The sequence below is a fragment of the Aotus nancymaae genome, unplaced genomic scaffold, assembly GCF_030222135.1.
Source record: "Aotus nancymaae isolate 86718 unplaced genomic scaffold, 86718_ANA_hifiasm-v0.15.2.pri h1tg000014l, whole genome shotgun sequence".
In the NCBI taxonomy this organism is placed as follows: domain Eukaryota; kingdom Metazoa; phylum Chordata; class Mammalia; order Primates; family Aotidae; genus Aotus; species Aotus nancymaae.
Genome location: NW_026988425.1, coordinates 339,434 through 366,058, shown reverse-complemented (window position 1 = coordinate 366,058; position 26,625 = coordinate 339,434). Strand labels below are relative to the sequence as shown.

At 55.5% G+C, this 26,625-nt stretch overlaps 1 protein-coding gene across 2 annotated transcripts; it reads right to left on the bottom strand.

The window, feature by feature from the left end:
* Positions 1-2: 2 nt before the first annotated feature.
* Positions 3-26,340, bottom strand: EXOC3 (exocyst complex component 3). 2 transcript variants are annotated; one of them, XM_064375827.1, is made up of 13 exons: positions 26,282-26,340; positions 22,998-23,197; positions 20,274-20,493; positions 13,694-14,375; positions 11,018-11,135; positions 8,959-9,084; positions 7,110-7,210; positions 4,859-4,969; positions 4,455-4,605; positions 2,947-3,069; positions 2,137-2,298; positions 1,607-1,734; positions 3-453 (listed from the first exon to the last, which is right to left on the bottom strand). In XM_064375827.1, the coding sequence occupies exons 2-13, from the start codon at positions 23,139-23,141 to the stop codon at positions 282-284; spliced, it is 2,238 nt and encodes a 745-aa protein (XP_064231897.1). In that variant the 5' UTR covers positions 23,142-23,197; positions 26,282-26,340; the 3' UTR covers positions 3-281. The 2 variants fall into 2 exon arrangements, with proteins under 2 accessions (XP_064231897.1, XP_064231896.1); XM_064375826.1 differs by lacking the exon at positions 26,282-26,340 and having other exon boundaries at positions 22,998-23,372.
* Between the last annotated feature and the right edge of the window lie 285 nt (positions 26,341-26,625).

The following is a 26,625-nucleotide window of genomic DNA, read 5'->3' as shown; positions in this document are numbered from 1 at the left end:
GGCCTCTGCACGCGGCTCATCCACACGCACCCAGTGCATCCCCTGGCGCCCAAGGACAGGCCTGCAGCTGAAACCAGCATGCGTGGCCACGGAGAGCAATCGGCTTTACTGCGATTCTGAGGGCAGGGACAGGGTTGCAGAGGAGCAAAGGCCAGGCTGGCGGAGGCTGCTGCATTTCTGAGGACGGGGCAGGGCTGTGGAGGGCGTGCAGGGGGAGGCTTTACTGTGTTTCTGAGGGGGGGGCCTGGGACTGTGGAGGGCACAAGCCAGGCCGGTGGAGGCTACTTGAGCAGCTTGGCCACGTTCAGGCTGGGCACCACGATGTCCTTGAAGAGGGGCATGTAGCTGGGGCTGGCCTGTGCTGGGCCCTGCTCCAGGGTCTCCATGATGGTCTGCTTCATGTCACGGCTGGTGTCCCCACGCACAGCCAGCAGCGCACCGATGTGGTCGTCCCTGGGGATGGGGAGTCGTCGGCCCGCGCCCACCTAGCACCCCCATGATACGCCCCCATGATACGCACGGCCTCACCACCCAGCCCCCAAAATGCAATGGGTGAGGACAGCTGCAGACAGATGGCACCTTTCCTCTTCAGGGGAGAAACAAGCCTGCATTTTCATCTTACTCTGTCTTTGCTCAGAAAGCTTTTTCAACATCGATTTTATAAATCTTTGTTCCAGCCCAACCAGCGCAGAGACCCTGGAGAGCTCTGGACCCCGCTCTCCATGTTTAACCAGAAGTGGCAGCAAGATGATGGGACGGAAGTGGGCAGCTGCAGCCGTGGAGGTGGCCCTGTGGAAGTGGCAGGTGCCTTGGAACAGGGGCTGCAAAGGCCGCCTGGGGCCAGCATGGAGGGTAGGGGTGTGCCTGGGCCCCCTTCCCTGGGGCCTGGGGCCAGCATGGAGGGTAGGGGTGTGCCTGGGCCCCCTTCCCTGGGGCCTGGGGCCAGCATGGAGGGTAGGGGTGTGTCTGGGCCCCCTTCCCTGGGGCCTGGGGCCAGCATGGAGGGTAGGGGTGTGCATGGGCCCCCTTCCCTGGGGCCTGGGGCCAGCATGGCGGGTGTGGGTGTGTGTGGGTTCCCTTCCCTGGGGCCAGCATGGTGGCTGAGGGTGTGCCGTGGGTCCCCTTCCCTGGGTGCTGGGGCCTGGGGCCAGTATGTCTGGTGAGGGTGTGCATGGGCCCTCTTTCCTGGGCCTGGCACTGGGACTCCCTGCAATCACGTCCTCAGAGGGCATCCTGTCCGGTCCAAGCGGCACTCGGACCCTCCTGGGTCACCATAAGCACAGAGGAAGCTTCCTAAACTGGCCCGGCACAGGCCAAACCTTCCCCACCAGACACAGCAGAGTCACAGCCCTGCCCCCACCGCACCACGGCCCTGCTGTCCAGCCTGGTGCGTCCCGGAGCTCCGCCCACCCACACGCAGCCCAGGCCGGGTGGGAGGCAGCACGGGAGCCACTCTGCTCCTCACACGTGCCCCGCTGTGCCGCGCCTGAATGCCTGCCCCGCTGCAGGGCCGACCTTGTGAGCCACGACCCTCCACCCGCCCAGCGACAGGAGGAAGGACCCACCGTTCCACTCCAGGATTCCAAGGCAGGCGTGCGTCCCTTACCTGATGTCTGGATACTTGCTGACCAGAGTGGAGACTTCCAGGTAGAGCAGAGAAGGGTCTGTCAGCTTGATCACTTCGGCCACGGCGACGATGGTGTCGCAGTACCCGTCCACGTCTTCCCCAAACCCCTGGCGGGCAGCAGGAATGTGAGGAGCCACCCTCGGCTGTCCTCCCCGCTGGAGCGGCTGGATTCTGGCTGAGCCCCTTCCTGACTGGGCGCCTCCCTCTTCCCCTGGCCCTCAGGATTGACTCTGAAACCCTGGTGATGGGACAGGGTCCTGGAGTGAGCGGCGAGTCAGTGGGAGATGACCAGCAGGGAGCTGTGGGCAGCCTGGAAGCCTGGAAGCCGGCACTGCGAGCGTGTCTGCCCCCGCCTCCCCCGGTCATTCGTGTCCTACCACAAGGTCAGGCAGCATCAGGACTCAGGCTCCCCGCCGGACAAACACAAGATGGACTCTGATCTGCTCGCCTCAAAGTCCCAGGGTGAGGCTGAAATCCCTTCTCCACAGCAGCACGGGGGAGACACTCACGGACGCCAGCTTGCGGAACAGGAAGCGCAGCTGCTCCGCCTCCCTGACCATCTTCTCCGCACCCTCCTTGCGCTCCTCGGGGCTCCGGAAGGAAATGCGCTTCTGCATGACGGCCCGCAGGTACTCCACCACCACGCGCCGGTGTGCCTCGGCCGTCATCCTCTGGGGAGAAACACGCAGTCGGCCACAGGCTCCACAGCTCTAGGACCACGAGTGCTTTCATTTAAACCCAGGCCACGGCTCCCAGCGGCTCCCCGGAGGCTGTGAGTCTCCTCCTCCTTGCCCTGCCACGGCTGTGGGCATCTCACCACACAGGAGGAGCAGGAGCTCAGTGGGGGAACAGTGGCCACGACTGGGACCCTGCAGCAGGCCAGCTCCGGGCCCAGCAGGACAGGCTGAGTCCCGGGCCGCACAGCAGCACCCGGCCCACAGACAGGGCCGGTGCTGGGGGCTGCTGCCGCCCCGGGACACTGGCAGGCACTCTGGAGGAAAGAGAACCCGCTCCAGCAGGAAGGAGGGTCTGCGGCGGAAAAGAAACCCCTGGGGCAGCACGGAGTGAGAGGGAGGGCAAGAAGGTAAGATGGGTCACGGAGGCCTGTCTGGGAACCACGGCTCCCTCCACCTCAAGTGGGCGCCACGGAGCCCCGAACCAGGGAGGCGGCGTCCGCAGGCCTCTTGCCTCCCGTGGGCTGAGAGGACAACGAGGGACTGTTCGTCTTCATGGAGGGCTCGCTGGATGCTGGACTGTGGGCAGGGTGCAAGGTGACCCTAGCGTGAAGGCGACCAGGGGACTAGGTCCCAGCTTCTTACCTTCTTATACAGCTTTTTAATCTTGGCAAAGTCGTTGAAATAGTCTTCCACGGTGACACAGATAATGTCTACAGCGTTTGATCCCAATAGCCATTTCTTGGTCATCAGTTCATTCAGATGTTGCTGAAAAGCACAAACAGATCGTAGAACTCACCACCTCAACGTCCCACGAGGTCGAGTATGCGCGTGGGGAGGCACTTCCGAGCGTCTTCGAACCGCTTTTGCAATTACAACAGCATGTGTACTCGGGTAAAAATTCGATTCTATAATCTGCAAGTGTGTACTTTAAGTATAGGAGATTTATACTATGATTTCTGTGACGAGCCTCACAAAATGACGTGTTAAAGATGGAACTATCTGTGCATGGATGCATTTTACCTCTAATGGCGACACATACCACATTTATTTGCCCAATTCTCTGACGGACATTTAAATTTTTTTCACGTTGCAATGATAATGCAACAGTGAATCTGTATAATTCTGATGAAATTCCTTAAAGCCGACTTTTAAAACTCCTATGGGTTTATTTGCAAACTGCCCTTCAAAACCCAAACCAGTTCGGGCCAACACAGAATACAAAAAGCCCCTTTCTCCCGCACCCTCCACAGCCCCGAGCGGCACCCGTGTCTCTGCTTCCTGCCGTCCCGCTGAGCGGCAGACCCCGTTCGGCCGTCATTCTTTGAGGATAAGGTTGGGCATCTAGTTTCATCTTGAGGACGCTGGTGTTGCTGTTTCTATGAAGTGGCCGTTCATGTCCTTTGTCCATTTTTCTATATATTCTTTTTAAATTTTGAAATAATTTCAAATGTAAATATTTCCCTCTTGCTTTCTGAGTCATTTTGTGAAAAGTACAAGTGTCTGCCACTTTGGTGACACTTCCAAGCGCATTTGTGTTCTCCTGCACAACCAGATGCTGATGAAGCCAGCAGCCAATGCACCACCTATCCCAGGAACCCCTTTCCAGCAGGACCCCCAGGTGGCCATGGCCTTATTTTTAAAATATATTCTGATTTCTGCCAATACATCTAAATCATGCTAAACCATCTTTCTATTTCTGAAATAATCCGTACATTTCATGGTAGGGTTTGCCTTTGATACACTGTTAAATTCATTTTATTAATGATTTTTGTTCGTGTGTGTGTGTGTGTATTGGAAAGTGAACAGATCTGTGAGGTGGGGTGTGTGTGTGTGTGAGCGCACTCTCAATCTGGCTTTTTCACAGGTCCTTACATATTTATTTCTATTTTGTAATCCACTAAATTGTCTGACGTCTGTAATACTTACTGGATGAATCTACCGAGCTGTGTGCATAAGAAGGACCCTGCGTCATAGGAAGCACGCAGCGTCGTGGAAAATGGAGGCGCGTAAGCGACTTAACCTGAATGCGACGGCGCAGCCCGGCTCCCGGACGGCGTCCACACGGTAGTTCACAGCCCGCGTCCCAGAGGGCAGGGAGGAAGCCCCATGCGTCGGCCCCAGAAACGGCAGGAGGAAAGAGCCAGGCGCACCTCCAGGTCCAGGAAGACCTCCTCCAGCAAGCCGCTGCAGCCCTCCCTCGCGATGGCGTCTAAAATCCCGTCCATGTTTGGTTGGCTCAGAGACACGCCCTCTTCCACTTCGTTCTTTAAATACTTTCTTTTTAAACTGACTATGGATTCTCTGCAAGGAAACGGTTCAGGTTCAGCGCAGCAGCCGGGCCCGCCCCGCCCACCACCCTCCCGCCGCCGCGGCGCCCGGCCCAGCCCGCCCCGCCCCGGCCCGCCCCGCCCACCGCCCTCCCGCCCCGGCCCGCCCCGCCCACCGCCCTCCCGCCCCGCCCCGCCCGCCCCGCCCACCGCCCTCCCGCCCCGCCCCGCCCGCCCCGCCCACCGCCCTCCCGCCCCGCCCCGCCCCGCCCACCATCCCCGCTCACTTGAAGGTCTGGCAGTTGTTGATGATGGCGACCATGTACTGCACGTAGCACTGCGGGTGCTGCCGGTTCCTCAGGTGCTCTTCCTTATACAGCTGCGCTTCGTCTTTATATCTGAGGACAGACGGACTCCAGTCAGACGGCAGCAAGGCCGACACCACGCGGACGTCGTGCCCGGCCCGAAATTTCACATCGCTAACGCCCGAGCGGATGAGCCTCTAAAAATAAAACAATCTTCAGATGATCCACACTGATGGAAGGACAGAGAGGTTGATCGCTTTAAATGGATTATTAAATAATAACTTCACCTGAGGCTTTAAAATATGGCTCATTAGGCGGCTGGGGCGGGGGGAGCGCTTGCGTCCAGGACTGAGCTGGTGAGCCCCCACTACGCTCCAGCATGGGCAGCCTCATGAGCCCTCGTCTCTTAAAAACAAGTAAAAAATATAAAAACGTTGAGGAGTCGATAAAAAATAACTGAAAAAAGGAAAAAGAAAAAATATGGTTCAGAGGCTGTGAAAATATACAACATACTTGATTGTGAGGAACTGGAAAAGCATTATTTTATTTACGATACAATTCACCTAGAAACTCAGTGTCGGGAACATCATCCCATGTCAGGGAGAACGTCCCTCTCAGAAACTGTCCCTGAAGCAATCCAGTTGAAAACAGACACCCGAAATCTCAGGAAGACAAGCTACTGCAGCCACACACTCTATTTTTAAACTGACTGAGATTCTCAAGCACACAGCAAGTGAAAGAATTGGGCAACAAAAACCGTTTCTAGTTTTAGGAGATGTTAAGAAAGGAGCAAAGTGAAAACTGGCAATTAAAGGGAAATAACTTGGCATTTCTGTCCAAAGTGTGGTTCAGGTAATCAAAAAGCTGAGGGTGACCAGGGAACATTCTCTTTATAGAAGAATCTAACCTCATAAATGACACTGACCTCTGAAGAAACAAACTCTCAGCCAAAGTCCCATGGACAGACAGCCTATAGGGACTTGGCCATGACCCCTGTGGGTGGAGGGTCAGTGGGGGTGACCCCTGTGGGTGGACGGCCAGTGGGGACTCAGCTGTGACCCCTGTGGATAGGCAGCCAGTGGGAACTCGGCTTAGACTTGGCCTAGGGACTTGGCTAATACCTCCATGGATGGAGAGCCAGTGGAGACTCGGCTGTGGATGGAGGGCCAGTGGGGACTTGGCCATGACCCCATGGATGGATGGCAGAAGGGAACTCTGAGTGGGTGGCGTGGCCGTAGTACCTAAGCCCCCAGGACAGGACCTGTGGCTGTCACGTCTCCTGATGTGCCACATTGTGGCGGCACACTTGCCAGTAAGTGGGATCCAAGCCTGCAGAGCCAACGTCTGGCTCGGGGCTGACGGCAGACTGAGGACGAGGACAAGGGACATCTCTCTACAGAGATCTACAAGCCAGCAGCTTACGAGGGAAGGGGCTGTTCTACTGAACCAGAGGCCTAGGAACCCTAAGCCCTCACGCAATGCAGTCCAATCTGAGTGACAACTATCAAAAGACATACTTGAGATAAAACCCAAATGCAGACTCGGTGTCGGACGACCCCACGGAGTCACTGTGCACGTGCCTCTGACGTGATGGCGCGGCAGCGGCTGGAGAGGGTCGTGGAGACCACGCCACAGTGCCTGGGGTTTGCCTTAAAGTACTTCAGCAGAGAGCGAGCGGAACGGGCGGGGAGAACAGATCAGGCGAGGGGCTTTGGAGGGGCAGCTTGTGGACTGCACGGTGGGTGAACATAGGTTTTTAAACCATTTTTTCCATGTCTGTACAGGTTTAAAAATCATCGTCAAAAACTCATGGGGAGGGGGACGTGCCAGGTCATGGCCACCTGGAAGCCTCCCGCCAAGGGCACCCTCCCCACTGCGAAGTGAGCACTGCACCGGGAGTCACCATCCCCACTCCAGGAAGTTCAGAACAGGCGACAGGAGAAGCCTGACTCCAACAGAGCTGGCGTCATCCGGCACATCACTAAGGACATCACAACCCATAGCTCTGGGAGCCCAAGGGGGCATGTGGTCCACTCAAGGGGCAGACGGTGCAAAAGCTCCGCTCCATCCCTTTGCGTCTCTAAAGAACACAAGGAGGAGACACGGGGGGGAATCCACAGGCTTTTTGTTTTGTTTTTTTTTAAATAACAAGCATAGTAGGATCAAGACATTTTTGCTTTTAATGTTTAAAAACGTTCAATTTGTAAATTAGCACGCTGGCAAAAAGACATACCTGCTTAGGAAGGAATTCATTTGCTGAAGACACAAAACTAGTACCTTTGTTTTCAAATCTTCACTTATCTGAGCAGCAACTTGAAGATTCTGTTCAAACATCTAAAAATCGGAGAACTTATGAACTGTGATATCATCTTACAGGAGTGTCCTAAGAGTACAAGTTTGCTGTTACATAAAACCCCCATCTGCTAACTGGCAGTTAGGATAGTCCAAGTTCAGAGAACAAAATGAAACCGCTTGAATAAGAACAAAGTTAGTTTAAAAAACAAACAAACAACTTTCTCCCCTGGGAGAGTACCGAGTGAATCATTTCGTAATTACCTGCACACTGGTTTCTCCCAAGGGGGCTGCGTCTGTCCTCACCCACGTGACTCAAGTTCTAACGTGTGGAGTAAGGCCTCGCAGGGAGATGGGGCCCCTCGGGCACCTGACTCACCTTCCCTGGCTCCAGGATCGTCATGATGCAGATTTCCTAAGAATCTGGACTTGGGGGTGCCAGGCCCTGCCATGAGCTGAACACAGGCAGAGGAAGGGCGAGGGGGCAGAGCTCACTGGGCTCTCCTCACACAGTTTCTCATGGCATCCAATTCCAAACAAAGCAAAGGGTTTGGAATAGGCTGTCAGTAACTAATGGTATCATTCAGACAGAAATGTCTCCCACCAGCCCTCACCCCTGCCTGAGTGAGGATTCTAACACAACTGGGCTCCAACCCTCAGCAAGGCCACTCAAATTAAAAACATGATGCGTCAGAAGAAAAAAGAGCAGGAAAAACAGGACATGGGTGGATGGCTGGACGCTGGAAAGTGAATCCATGAAAAGAATATACATGGCTGTAACACCTAGTGAGGCTTGGGCACTGGAAAGGGAACCTGTGGTAAGTACGCACGTGGGTGTAACATCTAGTGAGGCTCGGGCACTGGAAAGGGAATCCGTGGTAAGTATGCACGTGGCTGTAACACCTAGTGAGGCTCGGGCACTGGAAAGGGAATCCGTGGTAAGTACGCACGTGGGTGTAACACCTAGAGGGGCTCAGGCACTGGAAAGGGAATCCGTGGTAAGAACACATGTGGGTGTAACACCTAGTGAGGCTCGGGCACTGGAAAGGGAATCCGTGGTAAGAACACATGTGGGTGTAACACCTAGTGAGGCTCGGGCACTGGAAAGGGAATCCGTGGTAAGTACGCACGTGGGTGTAACACCTAGTGAGGCTCGGGCACTGGAAAGGGAATCCGTGGTAAGTATGCACGTGGCTGTAACACCTAGTGAGGCTCGGGCACTGGAAAGGGAATCCGTGGTAAGAACGCACGTGGGTCTAACACTTAGAACCCTGACCGATGAACAGGAAAGCAACTGAGAAAGCTAATAGATGCCTTGAGCCGGGAGCTGGAGGCTGCCGTGAGCCGAGATCGTGCTAGTGCACTTCAGCCTGGGCAATGAGTGAGACTCAGTCTCAAAAAAAAAAAGAAGCTAATGGACGCTCCCCAAATCCACCTGTTTAGACTCAATCCTGTGCCATTTTTGTGACAAATCCTGGACATCAACCCAACTCTCATTTGAAAGTCACTCATAAATACCACATAATTAGGCTCCAGTCCAAACCCATAAAGTCTAGGTCAGAAAAGTAAAGTGGCCTTGGGCAAAACTATTTGGTAACTATGATCCCAGGCTTCTGCAGCTCCAGAAGGAAAGAGACCCAGAGAGGAGACGCTTAGATGCACCAGGCAGGGCTCTCAGTCTGTTCCCTACACTCTATGGATGAAGATCCTGGGCATCTGTGTCATTCTGTACAACCTACGGTCCCGCTATCCACCTAGGAAATGGAACTGTGCCAACGCCCTGCAGGTACCTGGAAGACAATGGCAGGGAGTGTGGTCTGGTAGTACCCGTCCTGGTCGGCTTCCGGCTCCGTCTCTTTCACCCAGTCTTTCTTGTCTGTCTCCAGCGCTTTCCGCAGCCAGGCGATGATGTTTGACTAAAGGAAGTTGAGCATCATGGGGAAGATGGGAGAGGAGGGGAGGGGAGGGGGAGAGGGGACGGGAGAGGAGGGGGAGAGGAGAGGGGAGGGGAGAGGAGGGGGAGAGGAGGGGGAGAGGGGAGGGGGAGAGGGGACGGGAGAGGAGGGGGAGAGGAGGGGGAGAGGGGAGGGGAGGGGAGGGGGAGAGGAGAGGGGAGAGGAGGGGGAGAGGAGAGGGGAGGGGAGAGGAGGGGGAGAGGGGACGGGAGAGGAGGGGGAGAGGAGAGGGGAGGGGAGAGGAGGGGGAGAGGAGAGGGGAGGGGAGAGGGGAGGGGAGAGGAGAGGGGAGGGGAGGGGAGAGGAGGGGGAGAGGGGACGGGAGAGGAGAGGGGAGGGGAGAGGAGGGGTGAGGGGAAGGGAGGGGAGAGGAGAGGGGAGAGGAGAGGAGGGGGAGAGGGGAGGGGAGGGGGAGAGGGGAGGGGGGAGGGGAGGGGAGAGAAAGGAGGGGGGAGGGGAGAGGAGAGGAGGGGGGGAGGGGAGGGGAGGGGGAGAGGGGAGGGGAGGGGGAGAGGGGAGGGGAGGGGAGGGGGAGAGGGGAGGGGAGGGGAGGGGGAGAGGGGAGGGGAGAGGAGAGGAGAGGGGAGGGGAGAGGAGGGGGAGAGGGGAGGGGAGGGGAGGGGGAGAGGGGAGGGGAGAGGAGAGGAGAGGGGAGAGGAGAGGAGGGGGAGAGGGGAGGGGAGGGGAGAGAAAGGAGGGGGGAGGGGAGGGGAGAGAAAGGAGGGGGGAGGGGAGAGGAGAGGAGGGGGGGAGGGGAGGGGAGGGGGAGAGGGGAGGGGAGGGGGAGAGGGGAGGGGAGGGGAGGGGGAGAGGGGAGGGGAGGGGAGGGGGAGAGGGGAGGGGAGAGGAGAGGAGAGGGGAGGGGAGAGGAGGGGGAGAGGGGAGGGGAGGGGAGGGGGAGAGGGGGAGGGGAGGGGAGGGGGAGAGGGGAGGGGAGAGGAGAGGAGAGGGGAGGGGAGAGGAGGGGGAGAGGGGAGGGGAGAGGAGAGGAGGGGGAGAGGGGAGGGGAGGGGAGAGGAGAGGAGGGGGAGAGGGGAGGGGAGAGGAGAGGAGGGGGAGAGGGGAGGGGAGGGGAGGGGGAGAGGGGAGGGGAGAGCAGGCACCTGTGGGTCATGCCAATCGCCTGCTTGGCTGCCTGCACAGCTGCACAAACCACACACAGGGCACGAGAGTCCTCATTCGCAAATGAGGACTCCGGAGCAGGGACCCGTGAGCCACCCCCAAGGAAGGCAGTGCCCACAGCAGCCTGCCCGGATTTAACTGGAACCCTTGGTACAGATAAAGAGGGAGAAGAAACTAGACACTCTTTTGGCCACACCTCATGCTGGAGGACAAGGCTGTTGAGTCCCAAGTGCACAGAGAATGAGGCCGACCAGGTCCAGTCAGTCTGGTCAGGCCTGTTCCCTGTTCCCAGACTCAGCAGCCTCAGCAGCTCACGTCCCAGGAGAAGGCAGCACTCCCTCCCCAGCTCCTGAGGACACCTCGGCATTCCGGTACAATGCTGCTTTGCTGTGTGGACGCACCCCTGTCTAAGAGGCAGACCCTGCTGACCTCCTCCTCTCAACCGGACTTGCCCTTTGGTCCTTGACGGACCCCCCCGACCCTGGGACTCAGAGCCGAGAGCCTGGCAGGTGCCACCACACACGGTTCGGACGTCCCGGGCCCTGGCCGGCCTGCAGAGGATGGCACAGGCTCATGCCTCCAGCAGGGACAAGCTTCGGATCCAGGCCCAGAGAAGGGGCACTCTCCTCCGCTAGCAAACGGAGCGGCTGAGCGACGCACCCTAGGAAGTCCAGGCTAAGGCAGTTTTCACCCTGCCTGCCGCCTGCTGCCAAGCCCATTTACTCATCTAACCAGCACGGTGGCCTGTGGCGCACAGGCCAGCCCTACTCACAGTGAGCGTGGACATGTACGTGTCAAGCAGCTCAGAGACCACGTGTGGAGAAAGCAAAGGCTCCAGGGTGCCGACGTCCACTTCCGGGGCCAGCTCCACATTCCTCATCATCTCCGTGCTACAGCAGAACCAGGAACATGAGTGACAAGCCACGACAGACACAGAACAGCGTGCCCAAGTGTGTCGAGGCGGTTTCTCTTGACCCACGAATGTCCACCCGCCACCCGCCCTGGAGACCTCTTGGTCACAGCTGGTCCACGGCTCAGGGGAAAGTGCAGGGCAGGGGCCTAGGGCTTTGGGGCCTCCGTGGCGTCACCCCCCAGCTCTGAGACCACGTGAGTCCCTCCAACCCCAGCCTCACCCTGCTGCGCCGGCTTCACAAGGTGCTGGGGTTCAAATGCGTTAGAGCCTTCCCCGTGGGGAAGACGTGTGTTCTGTTCACCGTGCCTCCAGAGCCAAGGCAGGGCCTGGCAAACAGGAGGCGCTGAATAAACAAACGTGCTCAGTCAGAACGATGACAAGCACAGCCGGCCTCCACAGCCACGGGTGCCGCGTCCACGGACTCAACCAACCACGGACTGAAAACATCCAGGAAAAGCAACCATAAAAAATAATAAAGGTCTCAAAAATTACAGCACAACAACTATTTTCACGGCATTTGCACTGTATTCAGTTTTCTAAGTAATCTAGAAACGGTTTCAGGTATGGAGGAGATCGTGCCAGGCTACATGCAAACACTACACCCTTTCTTGTATCAAAGGGACTTGAGCTTCAGAGGATTCCGGTAGCCACGGGGGGTCCTGGAATCCATCCCCTTGAGCGTGGAGGGCAGCTGTGCAGTGATTTGGAAGCAAGCCAGTGCAGTTGGCAGAGGATGGTGACGGAACGCAGAATATAGGACGTTACTGATAAAAACGCATCGACAAGAACAGGCAGAACCACGTCCCGTCTGCCATCCAGGTGGCACGAGACAGCGCTACGGTTCAGGAGACGTCTCACTGCAAAGCTAGGATCTGTGCATGAGGTCGGGTTCTTTAAAGTCTAAGGTTTGATACACGCACTCTGTGCCCACAAAAATTAAAATTAGAAAGTTTTAAGTCTAAGGTTTGACCACTCAGAAAATTCACATGCCTCATGCGATGTCCCCTAAATACATTCGCAGAATGACACTGAGTAAAAGGAGGACAGGAAGGCCGTCACAGCCTCCTCTGTATTTCTCACCTGTTTTCTGGGCACCCAGCAGCCTCAGGTGGCCTCTCTTAGGTTAAGGGCCATTCCACTATCTATAAGAAATCTGAGAGCTTCCTGAGTGAAAAAGTGCTTCCTAAAATTCTGCATTTTAAAAGACTTTTATTTAATCTGGATTATTGCCCAAGAACCTCAATTCCACGTGTGAATGTTTCTAGTGAACACTTCAACCTCGGCTGAGAAAGGCCGGGGCAACAGAACTCATGAGACCAGCATGAAGCTGTCAGAGAAGCCCCGAGGACAGAAAAGCACAGCGTGGAAAGACAAAGTGAAGACACGGTCTGTGCAAGGTGCACACACGCACAGCCCGGTCTAGTGGCCACGCCTGGCGAGGGCCCAGGGACGGGACTGGAATCCAGCTTCCCACTCGCTTGCCGTGTGACCTGGGCACGTTCTCCATCCCCTGCCTCCCGCCCCAAGGGGCTGCTGACACGCGCCGGGCACGGCGGCCACGAGGATTGGCGGTGGCGGGGGGAGGTGAGCCCGGCGCTGCGCACAAAGGGGCCTGGTGACCGTTCTCTGCGGGGCTTCCTTTCTCTTCTGTGCTTGTGTACTGAAATGCAAATTCTCTGTGACAAACAGCTACCAGTAAACAAACAAAACACACAAAAATACACCTTACTGCTAAAAAAAAAAAAAAATGAGGTTTATTTAATTTCTTCACGGCAGTGACAAGATGGGCAAGAAAGAAAGAGCAGAAATTCCAGAACATTATTTAATGTTATTTTCCATCCATGTTGGAAAATTAAATTTTCATTTCAGCTACCTAATCCTAAAGAATTTCGGAATAACCCCACCGCTGCCCATTTTCAAACACTACTTCAAATTGATCTGCACAAAGTGGTTCATGTTCCCTTAAGAGACAAAGTTCAGTGCTACCATATAAAAAGGATGGAGTTTTCTAGAACTATCTAGACTTGTAACTGTTTATTTTTGGAAGATTAACTGCTATAGCATATTCGTGAACAGAAACCAAACCCTGGTTGCTGGAACCTGGGTGGGTGGCGGGGTGATGTGGTGGTCTCCTCCAGCTGGGTGGCCATGTGCCAGTCCCAGCCCTGCCTGGGACCATGTGTCCTCACCTGTAAAACAGTAACGACACACGCACCTCGGGGCGTCACCGTGAGGAAGCAAGTCAGCACATGGGGAGCACAGGAAACAGGCCCGGCCCGGAGCTGCACCGTCAAGTTCCTCGGGGCCGCAGGCCGAGGGCACGGACACCACCCAAACACAACGGCATTCACGCACCAGAGGCCGGGCGCCGGCACACGGACCACAAAGAAGACACTCCTGGGCCAAAACCGAGGCCACGGCACGGAGCACCTGCCCGGAGCAAAGCCCCGCGGTCGGCTCTCCGGCAAGCGACTGCCGGCCCCTCGCACACACAGCCTCCACCTAAAAGCCAGCGCGGGCGCCAGGGCGGCTTACCTCGTGTAGGTGTTCAGGACCCACGTCAAGAGGCTCACGATCTCATTGGCTTCCAGGTCTTCCGACGCCAGCTCCTGCATCCGTGTGCTCAGGGCCTGGTGGTACATGCTCAGGAGGTTTCTGAAGATCTCGTAGTGCGGGGGGAAGCACTGAACCATCAGGTTTTTGGCGACGATGAGATCGTCCAGGACGTACTTCCTTATAATCTCCAGGTGGCGGACGAGCCACATCTTGTCGGACTCCCTGGTGTCTGCCTGCGTGCCCTCAATTCTGGTGGTCACAGTCCTCTCCAAGATGGTGAACATTTTCTCCTTCCAATTCTTGGGCCTCCCAGGAGGAACAAAGCCAGTTTGCTTTTTCCGGTCAAGTATACGCCTGTCAATTTTTTCTTCCCTTTCGATGATCCTGACAACTGAGACCAGCAAGGTGGGGTCACGGCGGACAGTGACCAGCGACCTCTGCAGCACCATCCACAGCTGCTTAGCCAGCTCATCAGACAGCCCCTGCGTACTGCCGAAGTAGCCGTGGATGAGGGTCATGTCACGTGTGTTCCCGCTGTCCATGCGGTACTGCTCGTACATCAGCCCATCCCGGGAACACTCCAGGTCCATCAGCTTCCGGTGGGCTTGCAGGAGAGCCCCTTGTTCAATTAGGTCCTGGGTCTCCCTCACAATCTCAGGCACTAGGGGAAAGGCACAACACGGCAACATAAACAACCATCCGCCAACAACCACCAACAACCACCAGCACATAACAGGCTGCCTGCACGCAGCATTCTGGGAAGACAGCAGAGAAAAGGCACAAGATGGCAACATAAACAATCACCACCAACCACCGAGCACCATCACCACCAACAACCACTCACCACCACCAACCACTCACCATCAACCACCACCCACCACCAACCACCATCACCACCAACAACCACTCACCACCAACAACCACTCACCACCAACCACCACCCACCACCAACCACCATCACCACCAACAACCACTCACCACCAACAACCACTCACCACCAACCACCAGCACCCACCACCACCTTCCACCACTACCACCACCACCAACCACCACCTCACAGAGGTGCAAAGAGCTGAGCTGTTCATAGGCCCCTCCTCTCCCCGCACACAGTTCCAGGGAACTTAAAGGGTCAAGGTCTTCACCACTCCCTTCATTTTTCCCCCTTTTTGAAAGCCAGATCTTTATGAATAAAGACATTCAAAAGTAACTGCATATACAGGAAAAATTAGGAAGTGACCAATGCATGCCCAGGCAAAGGCACAGGCTCAGAAACGATCTGAGATGACCTTTAAGTTTACACCTCAGGCCGAGCCTTGGCACAGAGAGCCTACAACAACCAAGAAACAAAAATCCGCATAACCTGGGGAGGGGAAAGAATCTGATTTCCAGGATTATCATGTTATTTGATTCACGGGTCCATTTTTCAGCAATTAAAAAATCACAAGACACACAAAGAAAGAAGAAAGTATGGCCCATTCAAAGGAAAACATAAGAAACTGTCCCTGTACAAGATCTGATGGCAGATCTACTAGACAAAGACTTTAAAACAACTATTTAAAGACGCTTAAGGAACTAAAAGATGTGAAGAAAGAAACATGTATGAACAAAATGGAAATATCAATAATGAGACAGAAAATCCAAAAAGAAAATATGAACAGAAAGGTACAATAAACGAAATGAAAAATTCACTAGAGGGATTAAAAGGCAGATCTGCGCAGGTGCAAGAAAGAATCAGTGAATGTGAAGACAGGACAATGGGAAATATCAAGTATCAGGAACAGAAAGAAAGAAGATTGAAGGAAAGTGAACACAGCCCCAGGGACCTTGTGGACCCCATCAAGCAGGGCGACATATGCTTAGTGGGACTTTTAGAAGGAGAAGAGATAAATGGGCAAGACATTATCTGAAGAAATAATAGCTGAAAACTCCTCACATTTGATGAAAGACATGAATACGAAGATCCAGGAACCTCAATGACCTCCAAGCAAGAGGAACTCAAAGAGATCCACAGTAAGATGCAACATAATCAAACTCTTGAAAGAATTTGGAAAGGAGCAACTTGTCAGAAACAAGGACTCCTAAATAAGATGTGGAGCAGATCAGACTTCTCACCAGAAACTCTGGAGGCCAGAGGCAGAGGGAGGACATAGTCAAAGTACTAAAAGAAAAATACTGTCAACCAAGAACCTTACATCTAGCAAGACTGTCATTCAAAAGTGAGAGCGATATTAAGACATTCCCAAACAAACAAAAGCTGAAAAGCTTGTTACCACAAGATCTTCCCTGCAAGAAAGGCTTAAATGAGACCCTCTGGTTGAAAAGAAAGAGTTCTAGAGAGCCAGTCAAAGCCATGTGAAGAGGTAGAGGTCTCCCTAAAGGTAAGTCCATTGACGATCATAAAACCTAGTATTATCAAAACTTCAGTTTTTAACTCATCTCTCTGTGTTCTATATGACTTAAGAGACTAATACTTCTCTGGTTAAAAGGGGCAAATAAAAAAGAAGCCAATATATTAAAAAGAAGTCTAAACGCTAGTAATACTGTCACTATGGATTCTAACTCCACATTGTTTTCTACATAATTTTTAAAAACTAATGCATTAAAAAAAAACAATTATTAATCTATCTTTTTGGACACACAATGTATAAAGATATAATTTTGTGAAACGAACAACCCAGAGGGAGTGGAGATGAAGCCGTATATGGACAGTTTTTGCATGTTATTGAAGTTGATATAAATTCAAATGGAAGTGATATAATATTAGATGTTAAATACAGTCTTTATGGCAGGCACAAAGAAAATAGCTATAGAATATACACAAAAGAAACAAGAAGAGAATTAAAATGTTTACTATTAAAATAATCAAAAGAACAAAAAAATGAAATGTAGAAATAAGAGACAAAAATGTTATATGGCATATAGAAAACAGCAAAATGACAGAAGTCCCTTCTTATCAGTAAGCACGTAATGTAAACTCTTCAATCAAAACAGGTGGGCAAAATTAATTAAACTCTTCAATCAAAACAGGTGGGCAAAATTAATTAAACTCTTCAATCAAAACAGGTGGGCAAAATCAATTAAACTCTTCAATCAAAAGAGGTGGGCAAAATAGATTTTAAAAACAGAGAAAACATGATTCAATCTGCATGTTCACCAGAGACTGCCATTAGAGCCAAAGACACAAACGGGTTGAAAGTAAAAGGATGGGAAAAGATATTTCATATAAATAACCACCATAAGAGAACAGGAGTGGGTATACTAATAAATACGAAATAGGCTTTAAATTTAAAAAACTAGCAAAAAGAAGGCCATAATTATTAACAGAAGGTTCAGCAAGAAGATGCGACAATTGTAAATGTTACTGCAGTTACTAACAGACCATCTAAACACACGAGGCAGAGCCTGCTGCAATGGAAGGGAGAAGCACAGAGTCCTGTAACATCTCCCTCTCCGTCATGGACAGAACAAGCTCAACAAGGGAACAGAGGACTCGAACACTGCAACGAACCAACTGCATTGAACAGAATACATGCTATTCTCAATGCACATGGACAATTCTTCAGGGCAGACCACGTATTAGGCCTCAAATTAAGACTCAGAGTTTTAAACGACAGATATCATACAAAGTATCCAAACTCAACAGATGAAGTCAGAAATCAGTATCAGAAGGAAAACTGTAAAATTCACAAATCTGTGAAAATTAGACAACACACTCAAACAATTAATGAGGCAAAAAAGGAAACATACAGGAAATTTTTAAACACCTAGAAGAATGAAAATGCAGACTCATCAGAAGCCTCCACACTACTGGTGGAAAAATGTCAAATGGTGCAGCCACTGGAGGAAACGGTCTGGCAGTTGCCTGCAGATTTCAACGTAAAATCACCGTGCGGCCCAGCCATTACACTTGTGCGCATGTACCGGAAGGAATGAAAGCAAACTGTCTGTACACACAGGTTCACTGCAGCATCGTGCACAACAGCTAACACACGGAAGCTACTCCAGTGTCCACCAACAGACCAGCAGGTAAGCAAAACGCGGTCCATCCGTACGATGGAGCACGATTCAGCCTCAAGAGTGAAGGAAATCCTCTAACACTACAGCGTGGAAGAACCTGAGGACACTGGGAGTGACATAAGCGTGTCACAAAAGGACATGATGTGTGAGGCCACTGACATGAGGTCTCCAGAGTCACCCAATTCACAGAGACAAAAGCAGAACGGTGGGGACCAGGAGCTGGGGTGGGGGGTGTGAGGTCAGCGTTTAATGGGTGTAGATTTTCACGTCAGCAAGATGAAGAGAGTTCTGAAGACAGAGGTGGCAATGGCTTCTCAACAATACGAATGTTCTTAATGGTACCCAACTCAACAGTTAAGATGGCAAATTGTACGTGTGCATTTCATCACAATAAACAATGTGGGAGGGGAGCTGTGTGCGCAGCATTGCTCAGTTACGGGCAACGAGACAAGTCTGAAGGGGGCCGGACCACATCTTCCCAACGAAAATGTATCCATAACAAAAAACACGCACACAACAGGCTCCTTTGTTTATCAAAGGAAGGAAACTACTTTCAACTGCTGGGGATAAATTAATCCCAGTAATGTACCGTTTTGGTCATTAGCATTAGCTTTACAAGATCAGAAGGAAATGTAGGCAGCCAACAGGAAGTACGAGGAAATTAACTAGAAAGGCGCCAGAGACCATCGCCAAGGGGACGCCATCAAGAGGACTTTGTTCCAGTTCCAGGCTGTCCACAGTAACCAAGAAGAGCTGCTTTCTGAGTTGGCAGCGCTGTGGCATTCGTGGTGGGCGTGCACAAAGACACAGACCACGGGCTGGGCACGGTGGCTCACGCCTGTAATCCTAGCACAGCACTTTGGGAGACCGAGGTGGGAAGACCATGAGGTCTTGAGACAGAGACCATCCTGGCCAACATGGTGAAACCTCGTCTCTGCTAAAAATACAAAAATTAGCTGAGCATGGTGGCGTGAGCCCATAGTCCCAGCCACTCGGGAGGCTGAGGCAGGAGAATCACTTGAACCGGAGGCGGAGGTTGCAGTGAGCCGAGATGGCACCATTGCACTCTAGCTGACGACAGAGCAAGACTCTGTCTCAAAAAAAAAAAAAGAGAGAGAGAGAGACATGGACCACGGCCCCACGTGTGACCCTGTGGATCACGGCCTGGAAGAAGGGCACGCGCAGAGCAATGGGACAAGGTGCTCAGCGATGCTGAGCCGCGAGCGTATGAGGAGGGCGGGGCCGGGGTAGACAGGACACGGCGTTACCGAGTGCGCTGTGGGCAGCCGGGGAGAACCGCGCCAACTCACACGTGACCTCGGGAGCCGAGCGGCACCACAGGCGATGCAGCCCAGCCAGTGCGGAGTGTGCGCTGGGGCACGTGACGGCTGGGGACATCAGGGCAGAGGTGTCTGGTAGAACAACAGGAAGAACTTGCCAAGAGACCAGAGACAAGGACGAAGGAAGGGAAGGAACCAGATCATGCTGAGGCTTCTAAGTTGGGGACGTGAAGGATGCTGCTGGCCCTGACACAGAGCGGGGACCGAGGGGAGGACAGGGAGGGGCATGTGGAAGCAGCTCCCATCACAGCAAGTGTGAGGAGACTGAACACGAATGCTGGGAGCCGCCACCCAGGGCCAGCTGGCACCGTTCAGGGACAGGTTACTGGGCCCTTGGCACCCCTCTACCTGAGGCGGTCAGGGAGAAAACTGAAAGGGTCACCCCCCATGGCGCTGAGTCCCAGGCCTGCCCCGGCCCGCGCACAGGCGTCTCCTCCTGCCTGGGAACCACTGCTCGCCTCATCCCTTCTGCTCTGGGACCCTCTGGCTCTGTTGCAAGCGCGGGGTGGCTTCTCCCACAGCTCCTTTTAAGTGTGGGCTGCAGCACCTTCATTCTACTGCACGCAGAGTCTAACAGCCACATCGCAGCCAAGGGAACGACATTCAGCCCGGGACTCCCTCGACACTGTGCCTGCCAGGCAGCCGCTGCTGGGCCCGTCCTGACGCAGCACTGCAAGCCTCCTCCCAGCCTTGACCTGCTCCACTGACCACTTCCATCCACGTTCAAAACAAGACGCTGAGCAGACAAGAATCACCCTTACTGTCTAGCGGTCTACAGCTCGGGCTGCAGAGATCCCGGCACACGGAGCTTTCAGGGGGTCATGCAGAGAACCCGGCACACAGGGCTTTCAGGGGGTCATGCAGAGAACCTGGCACACGGAGCTTTCAGGAGGTCATGCAGAGAACCCGGCACACAGGGCTTTCAGGAGGTCATGCAGAGAACCCGGCACACAGGGCTTTCAGGGGGTCATGCAGAGAACCCAGCACACAGGGCTTTCAGGGGGTCATGCAGAGAACCTGGCACACAGGGCTTTCAGGGGGTCATGCAGAGAACCCGGCACACAGGGCTTTCAGGGGGTCATGCAGAGAATCCGGCACACAGAGCTTTCTGGGGGTCATGCAGACAGGTGTGAGCGTGGGCATGCGCATCGCGCGTCGGACAGGTGTGAGCATGGGCATGCGCATCGCGCATCTGCCTGCACCTGAGAAGATGTTCTTGAGGTTTTCCACGGCCGCGGCGAGCTGGCTGTGCTGCACCACGGCGTCCTTGACGTCCCTGAGGCTCTCGATGGTGTTGATGCTCTGCCTCCAGTCCTTGCTGACGTCTGCCAGTGACTGCTGGATGTCTTTGACGTCATTCAGGGCATTGTGGAGCTGGCTGAGTCCCGTGCGCACCCCGTCCAGCTGCGACTGGATGGCGGCCTGAGGAGAGACGCCGCACAGGTGAGCAGGGCCAGTGACAGCCACGGGCGGCCTCCTGAAGCACACGTCTTCCCCAGAGGATCCAGCTTAGAAAAGAGCCATCAAGTAGCAGGAAGTAGCCAACACCCACAAAAGAGAATAAAATTAACAAGGATCTGATTCATTCACAATGTAACTTTTTTTTTCATTGCTGTCTGGGAACAAAACAATGATGAGAAAACTTCACGCCACTCCTCATCTAGCCCTACACCTGGTGATACTGGATGCCACCACGGGCCTGCCCTGGGCTGTGGCCGGCTACAGTACCTGCAGAAGGACATCCTGGGCCGTGACCCACTACAGTACCTGCAGAAGGATGCCCTGGGCCATGGCCCGCTACAGTACTTTCAGAAGGATGCCCTGGGCTGTGGCCTGCTACAGTACCTGCAGAAGGACATCCTGGGCCGTGACCCACTACAGTACCTGCAGAAGGATGCCCTGGGCCGTGACCCGCTAGTACCTTCAGAAGGATGCCCTGGGCCATGGCCCGCTACAGTACTTTCAGAAGGATGCCCTGGGCTGTGGCTTGCTACAGTACCTTCAGAAAGACGTCCTGGGCCGTGGCCCACTAGTACCTTCAGAAAGACGTCCTGGGCCGTGGCCCACTAGTACCTTCAGAAGGACGCCCTGGGCCGTGACCCACTACAGTACTTTCAGAAGGACGCCCTGGGCTGTGGCCCGCTAGTACCTTCAGAAAGATGCCCTGGGCCGTGGCCCGCTAGTACCTTCAGAAAGACGTCCTGGGCCGTGGCCCACTAGTACCTTCAGAAGGACGCCCTGGGCCGTGACCCACTACAGTACTTTCAGAAGGACGCCCTGGGCCGTGGCCCGCTAGTACCTTCAGAAAGATGCCCTGGGCCGTGGCCCGCTAGTACCTTCAGAAAGATGCCCTGGGCCGTGGCCTGCTAGTACCTTCAGAAAGATGCCCTGGGCCGTGGCACACTAGTACCTTCAGAAGGATGCCCTGGGCCGTGACCCGCTAGTACCTTCAAAAAGACGCCCTGGGCCGTGGCCCGCTAGTACCTTCAGAAAGATGCCCTGGGCCGTCGCCCGCTAGTACCTTCAGAAGGACGCCCTGGGCCGTGGCCCGCTAGTATCTTCAGAAAGATGCCCTGGGCTGTGGCCCGCTAGTACCTTCAGAAGGACGCCCTGGGCCGTGGCCCACTAGTACCTTCAGAAGGACGCCCTGGGCCGTGGCCCGCTAGTACCTTCAGAAAGATGCCCTGGGCCGTGGCCCACTAGTACCTTCAGAAGGACACCCTGGGCCGTGGCCCGCTAGTACCTTCAGAAAGATGCCCTGGGCCGTGGCCTGCTAGTACCTTCAGAGGGACACCCTGGGCCGTGGCCTGCTAGTACCTTCAGAAAGACGCCCTGGGCCGTGGCCCACTACAGTACCTTCAGAAAGATGCCCTGGGCCGTGGCCCGCTAGTACCTTCAGAAAGATGCCCTGGGCCGTGGCCTGCTAGTACCTTCAGAGGGACACCCTGGGCCGTGGCCTGCTAGTACCTTCAGAAAGACGCCCTGGGCCGTGGCCCACTACAGTACCTTCAGAAAGATGCCCTGGGCCGTGGCCCGCTAGTACCTTCAGAAAGACGCCCTGGGCCGTGGCCCACTACAGTACCTTCAGAAGAATGCCACCTATGCTCTCCCAGGAACACTACTTTCCTAAAAGGTCTTATCGAGGCAGAGAGAACGATCAGGACTTCACTGGCTTGGGGGAGGGGCTCCTGCTGTTCAGCCAGGACCACAGGTGGCCCCAGGACGGCTGACCCACACAGAACCAGAACCTGAGCTTCAGATCTGTTCTGTGTTAAATGTGAGTTAAAATGATGGGAACAAAACGCCCTCTAGTGGTGCTCTGTAGAAGAGCTTTAAATAAGACTTCTCATCCAACAGTGTTGTTTAAAAACAGGAGACACTTCCAGGGTGCTGTTTTTTGCTGGTTTGTTTTTTGAGATGTAGTCTTGCTCTGTCGCCCAGGCTGGAGTGCAATCTAGGCTCACTGCAATCTCTGCTTCCTGGGTTCAAACCATTCTCCTGCCTCAGCCTCCAGAGTAGCTGGGATTACAGGCACCCGCTATCACGCCAGCTAATTTTTTGTATTTTTGTAGAGACGGGGCTTCACCATGTTGGCCAGGCTGGTCTTGAACTCCTGACCTCAGGTGATCCACCTGCCTCAGCCTCATAAAGTGCTGGGATTACAGGCATGAGCCACTGCGCCCAGCCTCAGGGTATTTAAAAGGATGTTCCTTTGTGTGTTTTCACCATTCGCACTGTCTTCTAAGCAAAGCTACTGACTGGTAATACACTGCTGAAAGTAACTGGTCAAGAAAGCCCAGCTCTGCCTCCTCCCACATCACCACAAAGGCTGGTTCAGCAAAATCGTCACGGCGAACCTGAAGCCCAAGACAGACGGTTCTGTGCCGCCTGGGACCGGGGCAGGTGGCCGTGATCTCTCTGCTCACCTTCAGTCTGGCCTCCACGGAGGCCTTCTTCCGCGCCTCTCTCCTGCGGTACTGCTCCACCTTGTCCAGCTGGTCCGGGCGCTGGAGCATCCCCGCAACCCTCTGCACTGCGGTCGCAACAGCCTCCCTGTCTGTCTCCTTCATGGTCAAAAGGCAGGTGGAATCCTCACACTGTTCATGCTAGAGGTATTCTGTGTGCACTGCAGGTCGTTAGGAAGGGAGGAATGTTAGATACAAACCTCCCTCAGACAACCAGGTGATCACAGTGGAGCTACCAGGGGAGCGTTTGAGACCGATCACCCAGAAAAGCTGAAGGAGAGCTCGACTAGGGTTAGGAGCTCCTTAATAAGATAAGCGAACCTTTGTAACCCAAACATGAGAAGTTGTACCTTTAAGAGAAGAGTGGGGTGTTTCACAGGCAGGAGAGACAGGGACATTTGGAAGATTCTAGATGTGGGTCCCAGACCACCCACCATGTAGATATCAGACTCCAAGGCACATCTCTGCCCAAGACAGGGCTAGTTTCTCCTTTCCAGAGCCTTTCCCCAACACCTTGGCCAGGCCTGTGGGCAGCTGCACCAGGACTCAGTGAAGACAAGTACAGCACGGGCATCTCCCCCGACCCGGCACCGCAGCTAGAGGCCCAGCACAAGCCCCACGATCCCCTATAAAAGTCCCCATTGTCTTGGGCATCCAAAATCCCATCTCCCCCTTTTTAACGGCCCTAGAAAACATCATGCATCCCTTCTTTGCACAGATCTCGTGAGGACCACAGGTGCTCAGATGCCAGGCAAGCCTGCCTTCCACGCTCACACCACCATCGTCCTCCTCGGGAGCTAAGAGGGCTGCCTGGTGAGCATCTGGTCAATGCAGGAATCTGATACACCTGTTCCCCTTGACTTCGGCTGTTCAGTTTTCATCTTCATGAATATTAACAATATCCACCTTCTCCAGGAATTTTTCATTCTCCATGCCCACATGCTTTCAGACACCTCTCTTCTCCTTTTTATCTGGAGCTATATTGCAACCTTTCCTTTCTCTTTATTTTCTCATCATGAAATTAGACATACCAATGTGGGACAAAAATACAGATCCTAGAGGCAACTCCTCTGAAATCTCACCACTCAGGGGTGACTCCCCTCAAATCCCACCATCCGGGGGCGGCTCCCCTCACATCCCACCATCCCGGGGCGGCTCCCCTCACATCCCACCATCCGGGGGCGGCTCCCCTCACATCCCACCATCCGGGGGCGGCTCCCCTCACATCCCACCATCCCGGGGCGGCTCCCCTCACATCCCACCATCCAGGGGCGGCTCCCCTCACATCCCACCATCCGGGGGCGGCTCCCCTCACATCCCACCATCCCGGGGCGGCTCCCCTCACATCCCACCATCCCGGGGCGGCTCCCCTCACATCCCACCAACCCGGGGCGGCTCCCCTCACATCCCACCATCCCGGGACGGCTCCCCTCACATCCCACCATCCGGGGGCGGCTCCCCTCACATCCCACCATCCGGGGGCGGCTCCCCTCACATCCCACCATCCCGGGACGGCTCCCCTCACATCCCACCATCCAGGGGCAGCTCTCTCTAACCGGGCTTCTTTCCTTCCAGTTTTTGTTCTTTTCCCCCTTCGCGTTTCTTTTTAAGCTAAGGTTCCACTGCTTATGACTTGTAGGTGCCTGCTTTTGCTTCTTATTTTGTTTGGACGTTATCATCAGCATTTCCATGACATTAAAGCCTGTATGATCGTGATTCTACGGCTGGATAACAGCCCAAGAAGTGGACATCCAGCCGTTCTGCTGGTGCAGACAGCGAGGTGGCTGGACCCATCCCAAGGCTGGAGTCAAGGACAGTCAGGAGCCAAGGTGATGTGGGTGGAGAGCTAGTGAAGCAGAGCTCACCCTGGATTCACAACAAAGCTACTCACATGGGAAAAGGGAAAATCTGAAGGTAAAAAACACACCGCAGAAGTTTCCATCCCAGCCTGAAGACTGGGTTACAGAAGCAAAAGAGGAACTCGGAGGCCATAAACAGAGACCCAGGTCCAACCCCTACTAGGGCCCTTCTGACTGCCTTTCCCTGGTGCTGGCTCAGGTGTGAGACTCCCCACAGAGGGGGAGACACCCCACTGAGGGGAACATCAGCACCCAGGGGGACAAATACGCTGGGTGCGGGGGGGACCTCACCGGGAGGACACCTGTGCTGAGGGGAACACCTCGCAAGAAGTGGGGGCACCTGCACCAGGGAGATACCTCTGCCAGGCAGACACCTCCACCGGGAGGGACACCTGCATGGAGGGGAACACCTGGGCTGAGGGGTACCTCACCGAGGGGACACTTCACAGAGGGGACACCTGTGTCGAGGGGAACACCTGTGTTGAGAACACCTGTGCTGAGGGGAACACTTGTGCTTGGGGGCACCTCACGGAGGGGACAGCTCCACTGGGGGTACCCCTGCACCTGGGAGGACACCTGCGCCAGGAGGGACACCTGCACCAGGACACTTGTGCCTGGAAAAACACCTACACCGAAGGGATCACCTGTGCTGGGGGCACTTCACTGAGGGGACACCTCCGCCGAGGGAACACCTGCGCCTGGGGGGCACCTGCGCCGAGGGGACACCTGCGCCTGGGGGACACCTGCGCCGAGGGAACACCTGCGCCGAGGGAACACCTGCGCCGAGGGAACACCTGCGCCGGGGGGACACCTCCGCCGAGGGAACACCTGCGCCTGGGGGGCACCTGCCGGGGGACACCTGCGCCTGGGGGACACCTGCGCCTGGGGGACACCTGCGCCTGGGGGACACCTGCGCCGGGGGGACACCTCCGCCTGGGGGGCACCTGCGCCGAGGGGACACCTGCGCCGGGGGGACACCTCCGCCGAGGGAACACCTGCGCCTGGGGGGCACCTGCCGGGGGACACCTGCGCCTGGGGGACACCTGCGCCTGGGGGACACCTGCGCCTGGGGGACACCTGCGCCTGGGGGACACCTGCGCCTGGGGGACACCTGCGCCTGGGGGACACCTGCGCCGAGGGGACACCTGCGCCTGGGGGACACCTGCGCCTGGGGGACACCTGCGCCTGGGGGACACCTGCGCCTGGGGGACACCTGCGCCGAGGCCACTCGCACGAGCGGGACACACCACGGGGTCCGGAACGGCCTCCCCGCCCGGCCTCCCCTCTACGCGCCCCCGCGGAAGCCAGGGACTGGGAGAGCGAGGATGAAAGACGGCGACCACCGCCCAGGGAGCCGAGGGCCGTCGGGACCCGCAGCGGCCTCACCCTCTACGCCGCCGCCGCCGCCTCGGGAGCCCCGGCCGGAAGTGGACGGCGCGCGGGAACTTCCGCTTCCGTCACGGCGCCGGAAGGACGCGAAGGGCCCCGAGCGCGGGACTCCGAGGCGGCGGCGGCGGCGCAGCGCGTGACGGGGCGGCGCGACCCGGGGGGACGCAGGACGGAGCTCAGGCTCCCAGCAGCCGGGCGGCGCACGGAGGCTTCCGTGTGATGCGCGGGTGCTCGGGGGCGCGTCCTCAGTGAAGGGGCGGGCCCGGCGGAAGCGGCCCCGGGGACCTTGCTGGGGAGACCCGCCTCCCCCCGGGCGGGAGCGGACTCGGCGCGGGGAGGGA